We start from the raw sequence: 7,361 nt of genomic DNA on the forward strand, positions 1-7,361 counted from the left end.
GATACCAGGACGCGACCTGCCGGGGGTGCCACCAAGGCCCGCAAACTGTTATGCACGTCCTACTACAGTGCAAGTCGCTCAAGGACAAGAGGGAACAGCATTTCAAAGGGCAACCGGGAAGGAACAACCTCAGGGCCATCCTGAGCAGGCACAGTTTAGCCATTGAAGCCATCGGACTTATGGAACATGCCCTCAGGGCAGAGGGTGAACAGAGAGGCGTAACAGACAATGCGGAGCATTGAGGGGATTAAGGTACGCTGGATGCAACACAGAGGCCTCAAGCCTCCAGGAGCCGAATACTAGAGCAAGTATTAGTAGATTAGCCAGCATGATACAGGCGGCGACAACCGGCTGTAGATAGTGGTGATGGAAAACAGATGAGGAGCGTAAGGGTCGGCTGGTCTTGTTTCCACAACAAGGCGAAGTGGGGCGTGTCGGGCCTAGCCTAATGCGTGTCGGCCGATTACCAAGCGTCACATGGTCCAAAATCCACCAACTTCTCAACAAGTGCTGGTAGACTGAGGCCACATTATCCTCCGCCGGGCATAGCTACGCGACAAAAGAAGTGGCTGAAACCGTGTAGGATTAATCAATCAATCAGGTAAGCAAGCTAGTCTAATATAGGAGTACAGGCCTGAGTCATGTATCAGTGATAAATCCGGTCTTTAACTCAGTCAAGCTCAGAGTATTTAGGCTTTTGGATTATTATCTCCAGATTGCACAACAATATTCTCCTTTGGTATATAGTTTATATAATAGCTTTGAATTTAATTAAAGAGGTGTTTCTTTTTATGAAGCAAGGGAGAGGATTTGGTGCAGCTAGTGATAATGCTAATGAAAAGATCAGTAGCGTGATCAAAATCATTGTAATTTTCTTGGACCCAATTTGATCTTGAAGAGGAATAACACAGATAAAATTATCTTATTTGTTCTGTTTCTGTATGTTTGCGAACGAACAATACAAGACCGACGGAGATAAATCGTCCCATTTCGGGGTGCGTCCCGCGACCCAAGAACGGACGTTATACACATAAATCTATACAGTTATAAACAAATACTTGTTTTTTTCGCTTCATTTCTGCTTCCTTAGAACGCTGCACAACAGCAATCACAAGAACTGCCTAGCTTGAGCTAACCCACAGTGCAACAATGATTCATGTCTGTTACACCCTGGGACTGTTTTCCATATAGATCAACTGGAATATCTCTACGCTCGCTCGCCACGGAGTCGTCTGGCAAGCTGAATGTCCTTTGACTCTGTGAATAAGTTAGCAAGCAAGTTATAGCACACAGCGAATCTTGGCTCACGAATGGTAACACGCTTTGCGTGAATTGCACATATGTTGGTGTCCTCAAAGAGCGATGCGAGGTAAGCTTCAGCGGTTTCCTGTAATGCGCTGATTGCTGATGACTGAAAACGCAAGTCTGATTTTAAATCCTGGGCAATCTCACGAACAAGACGCTGAAAGGGAAGTTTACGGATGAGAAGCTCGGTTGACTTCTGATAACGACGGATCTCTCGAAGAGCAACAGTGCCAGGCTTGTACCGATGAGGTTTCTTGACTCCACCGTTCCGAAGAGCGGATTTGCGACTAGTCTTTGCGGCAAGTTGTTTGCGTGGGGCTTTCCCACCCTGTGCTGCTTTACGAGCCGCTTCCTTTGCCTCTGATCTACTTAGACGATATCAATGCGTACGAAATCATCCACTTACTCAAATCTGCTTTTGTGATCGCCATAGAGAGCTGAAGGAATTTCAACGAAACTAAGTTATGGCTACAATCTATGACGCTGCTATGGATGCAATTTATACAAAGGCTGATTGATCCAAAATTAGATAATGCTGGCTGAAATATATCCCAGCACACCCGTTAAGTTGCTATGCATACAAACACTGTTTTCCAAAGGCCACAGCAGCTAAATTGCCTTGGGCTAGCAAATTTGAAAATCCATGATAATCGTATTACTCTTTGTTAGGGTATTCCGTTCATTATCTGCTTAGGCATGCCTGAAGTGAACGCATGATTTTCTATGGTCTTGCTTGGGCGACCGACTGCTTAATGTCGATAACGTAACGCACTCTATGGTATATGATGACGATGATGATGATAATTTATAGCCCATTTCAGCCTGTTGGAGTTATTCCAGACTTCCTAAGGCTAATGAGTTGAGATGTCATCTTCGCAGCGGAAGCAAAATAGATTAGCTGTACGGGCTGCTGTTTCCAGTGTTGTTATAGGCGCGTCACTTATCGATTTGATTTGATTTGATTTTTCATTTACCCTGACCCATCCTAGTTAGGATATGCAGGCTACATACGAGTCATATGATCTATTCACATTCCTCTTTACGGTTCTATTTCCTGAAGTTTTGTTCCTGCTTAGAGTTGTCTCTTTGTAGTAACCTCATCTCTCACCCTATTTATAGCGTAAACGTAACCTAGCTTTATTATCAAAGGTCTCTATTGCGGAACCTTCCAGACTCTTCAGCAAATTCAAGTATAGCATGTAGCTCTCCATCTGCTATATCTTCTGATATAAAAGACGATAGGCTGTTAAGACGTGGTCCTATCCGCCTCCGCAGTCGTTGTCGTAGTCCTCGTAGAGGGGATTTGATTTGATTTTTCATTTACCCTGACCCATCCTAGTTAGGTTGCTGTGATTTGTCCCCCTGATTCTGGGATTTGTCCCCCCTTTGAGGTTTGTCCCCCTCGCTAGCTATAATGTAATTTAAATCGCTGTAAACGGCTTAGCATATAATACTGGTAAGAACTCGTGTCGTTGTGCACCTTGGCATCGCCTCTAGCCTTTGGGGGCCAGCCTCGCAATTTTGCAAGGTTATTGAATCTTCGTATCAGACGATGACTAAAGGTTCTAGTTAGATAGTGCATGACTTGTCAAAAAATGTTTATACTATATTTCCTGAGGTATACCATAATCACCATGCTGTCAGTGAATTATCTTGTAAGGAATTGGTGATAGGAGTGTGAGATAGATTGTAGGATTCAAGAATATCCGCTAGCTCTCGAACGTATGTCCTCGAGCTGCCTTAAATACACAGGTGCGCAGGGGCCGCGTAGGCGTCTCATCCTCTTACGGTTGGGGTTTCAACCCGTCCGCACCAGTCTCGAATATATGAGTAGTCATGCGATAGCTATGTGTGCTTTTACTCCCCGTGGCGCCCGCGCCACGCTGCTGTCACGCCGTTCGTGACATATCTAAACGTAGAATATCAACTGAGTTTAATTCTCTTATTCACGGTAGGACACGATGAATATGTCAGGAAATTTATCATGCTTTTGATAAGATATCTCTGTTTTTGCTATTGGTTCGTTTCATGTAATAAAAGTATCGCAAGTTCCATTTCTTAAGGGTCATGGTGTGTTTGAATCTTCGCCCCAGTCAACCAAGGCTCAGGACCATTTTGAGATGTTCATCCATCTCTGAAAGACTACAAAGAGACAGAAGTGTAACTTGGAGCAACATACCACTGAGATTGCTACTAGACTCAAATCTGTGATGCTACGCCGTTGGGAATCCCATGTTGAGAGCTTATACCATCCTAGATGAGAAGCTAATCTAGGAACTTCCACGTCACGAAAGAGAGCGTGTCGCTTGAATGTTAGTGAGACTTGTTGAGCCTGCAAACTTCGAAATGGATGAGCGTTGCTCTCGTCACCATAACAGATCATCTACAAGTCACGGCCAAGTTTATTTGTCCTATTTTGCTGGGAGAGGTGAATAGATAAGGTAGAAGTAACAGAATTCAGCGCCAGGATTTAAGAGGCACCTTAAGGATTGAGTGAAGGGAGTTTCGTAGCCACTCTTTGTAGAGATGTCAGATACTTGATAATGATTTGGTGGATTGCAGCTAAAAATGCATTCCTTCCCCACGAGAAGAAACAATCGGCAAGTGAACGTTCGTCAATACATTTTGGGCTGCAAAGAGGAAAAAAGAATATTGTGAAAGGTGTCACGGAAGCGCAAGTCGACACTCATATGCTGGCATGCCAAGCATGGTGAATGGAACATCCATTAATATCGGTATCCTGCCGTCTGCAGGTTCAGCGGCTGCACGAAGGCTTCGAATTGCGAAACTATTGTATTATGACATCTGAATCTGCATGCAGGATGCATTATGTTGGGCAGAGTGATAGACAAGATCTGCAATCCTGTACGCCGTATCCTCTGAGCTAGTTGGAAACCAAGCGGATGGCGTAAGCGATGATGCAGCACAATTCCTTCGAATCGAGGAATATCAGCGTTCCTTCAGAGATCAAACTCATCATGCTTATTCAAGGCCGTAATCATCTCATAAGCTAATGTCTGCGAGTGGTGATTCTTCAATCTGTTATACGGCGGTTCGTCAGCTGCAGAGCCTGCATATGCAGTGCAACTAGGGTGCCCCACGGTAGCAGTATATACCGTACCGAAAAAAACGGTATATACCATACCATACCGGAGGAAAAACGGTATACCGTTTCTGGTAGTCGTTCTGGTAGTCTTGGTGTCAGAACTCATTATCACAGGATCACCCTTATGACATGTTATAGGCACTATTCTGTTGCCTTACCTGAACCCAAATATCAGCCAGTACTAGCCAATATAACCTGATGAAAGCCAACACTGGGTTGTATTAGCTGTTATCAGGTTATGTTAGCTAGTGCTGGCTGATATTTGGGTTCAGGTAAGGCAATAGAATAGTGCCTATCACGTGTCATAAGGGTGACCCCATGACAGCTTGCTGGTATATATAATAGCTAGTTGACAGTACATATTGATATCCTAGGTCTTGTTAGGAACACTTTCCCAATACCGACTAGCTTCACTAATGTAAGCCACTTCGGAAAGGGTTGGCTTCCTAGAGCAAAAGGGAACAATGTGGAACTAAGACTTATTCAGAAAGGAAGAGAAATAAGTTAGTCCAAGTTTTATGACTTAGAGTAGTATGAGCTTCAAGTATGAGAGAATGTTCAAACTAACTACTAGATATACTAGACAGTTAAACTACGATTTGTTTAATGAGAGGAAAAACCAGTGTTTTTATAGACATAGGAAAATACCGCTCATCACGCTAATTCATGAGCGCCAAGGGAGCGCTTATGCTGCTCATCTATGAGCACCGTGAGCGTGCTCATGCCAAGACTTAATGAGCGCTTCTGCATTTACCATTAGCTTTTCGTCCCCAGAGCCAATCATATTGTCGCACTGTGGCACTAGCGATGCTAGGCAGTGCTGAGGACTGCTGTGCGCGGCGTATTAACGAGCTACAGAAGATGATAGATGGATGGAAAACTAGATAATTGAGAGGATAGGAGGTGGTCCTTTTATTGACTATCTGCAATGTGAGAGATCATTGTGGGTTGTGGTTGTTGGTTGTGGTTGTATCTTCTTAAGTGATCTCGCTCAAGCGATGGCTAAATAAGGCGCTAGATTAGTCAGGTGCACGTGACCTGTGACACCTGGCGAAGCGGCTGCTGAGATTTGTCCCCCCGATTCTGGGATTTGTCCCCCCTTTGAGATTTGTCCCCCCCGCTAGCTGTAATGTAATTTAAATCACTGTAAACGGCTTAGCGCATAATAACACGCCGCGCTTTAGGGGCAACTTCATCAATGAATTTGTATCTATAAAGATTCTTCAATTACCAGCAGCAACTATGGAAGATATTCCTGCCCCGCCAGACTCTATTTATAGCTCTTATGATGAAGCATATAACTCTCTCAAAAGTCATGGTATCTAAAACAGGTACAGCTTTGTACTTAAATGGAGTAAGCCTCACTACTCTGATATTAAAACACGATATTACTATCAATGCGACTGCTTTAGAGTCTAGAAGTCAACAGCAAAGACTCTAAGCACAAGTACACGTGCAACAGGGTGTCCTTTTAAGCTTGTCATTTTTAAAGATACCCAAAACGATCAGTGGAAACTGGAAGTCCAAGTCAAGCAGCACAATCATGCCCCATCTATTAATCTAATGGCTCATAACATCTATCGCAAACGTACAGAAAAGCAAAAAGAAGTCATCAAGACTATGTCATATGCTGGAGTTCGGCCAATGCAGATAATGGCAGCCCTTCAACAAGATGACCAGCATACCTTTGTCTCTGCCTCAGATGTTCGCTCAGAAAGAAAGGCCATCTGACAAAAGCACCTAGATGGAAGAAGCCCAATTAACACAGTATTAGACGACTTATTATTATCAGATTGGGTTTTCTCTTTAACTAGGGACCCTGAGAATCATATACAACGCCTCTTTTTTATCCATCAAAAGCAGATCAAACTGCTATTAGCAAATCCTGATGTTCTTTTAATGGATTGCACATATCGAACTAATAAGTATAAGCTTCCACTATTACACATACTTAGCTGCACCAATCTTCAGACCTTTTTCTCTATTGGCTTCTGCTTTCTTTGTAATGAGACGGAGGAAGACTACTATTGGGCACTCTCAACCTTTCTCTCACTCACAGGAGTGCCACATCCACACGTATTTATAAGCGACCAAGAACAAGCAATAAAGCAGGCAGCTCGTAGATTGCTTCCAAATATTCCACAGCTTCTTTATATTTGGCATATCAACAAGAATGTCCAGACAAAGGCTCAACTTGTATGGAGAGACGCCGATGGTACAACACTAGAAGAAAAGAAGGCAATTGCTGAAGAACGTCAGAATTTTCTGAAGCGCTGGAACCAGGTATGTCACACCTAAACAATATTATTAATAATCTAACAAACTAGGTCGTCTTCGCACCTAAGCGCCCTGACTTTCAAATAAAGTGGGATAAGCTTCTTAATGATTATCAGCATCAGGAAGAACTATGCAGGTATCTAAAGGAGAATCAATATGAAACACGCGCTTAATGGGCGAAGGCTTGGATATCCTATCATCGACACTATGATACAATTACAACTTCTCCTGTTGAAGGAATGCATAAAGTACTAAAGGATTATTTACTGATTTCTACTGGCGATATACTACGTGTTGTTCAGAGAATTGAGCAGTTAATCCATAATCAGTACAATAAATATGAGAAGGAGATCGCCTCATCTATGCATAACATCAAGTTTGAGCATATGCATGAGAAGATGCCGTTCCTGCCGTCTAATATTCATACAATAATCACACCGCCTGCAGTCGAACGTATCAGACAACAGGAACTTATGCGTCAAAAGGAAGAGAAACAGCCAAGCAGTAAAAAGCCTTGTTCAGGTCTTTTTGAGAGGATAAATGGCCTTCCATGTCGCCATAGACTGCAAATGGCAATAAGTTATGGGCCTTTACCTCTGCGCTATGTATATGACGATCACTGGCGTTATCAGCGTACACATGGACAGTCTATTCAAATACCTTCGCCGAGACC

The 7,361-nt window shown here is 43.3% G+C and overlaps 1 protein-coding gene across 1 annotated transcript; it reads right to left on the reverse strand.

The window, feature by feature from the left end:
• Nucleotides 1-1,207: 1,207 nt before the first annotated feature.
• On the reverse strand, nucleotides 1,208-1,736 carry PV09_09540 (histone H3; the record flags this gene model as incomplete). The annotated part of the gene is made up of 3 exons (XM_016363613.1): nucleotides 1,208-1,257; nucleotides 1,309-1,665; nucleotides 1,712-1,736. The coding sequence occupies 3 exons, from the start codon at nucleotides 1,734-1,736 to the stop codon at nucleotides 1,208-1,210; spliced, it is 432 nt and encodes a 143-aa protein (XP_016208554.1).
• Between the last annotated feature and the right edge of the window lie 5,625 nt (nucleotides 1,737-7,361).

This window comes from Verruconis gallopava (genome assembly GCF_000836295.1).
Source record: "Verruconis gallopava strain CBS 43764 unplaced genomic scaffold supercont1.77, whole genome shotgun sequence".
Lineage (NCBI taxonomy): Eukaryota > Fungi > Ascomycota > Dothideomycetes > Venturiales > Sympoventuriaceae > Verruconis > Verruconis gallopava.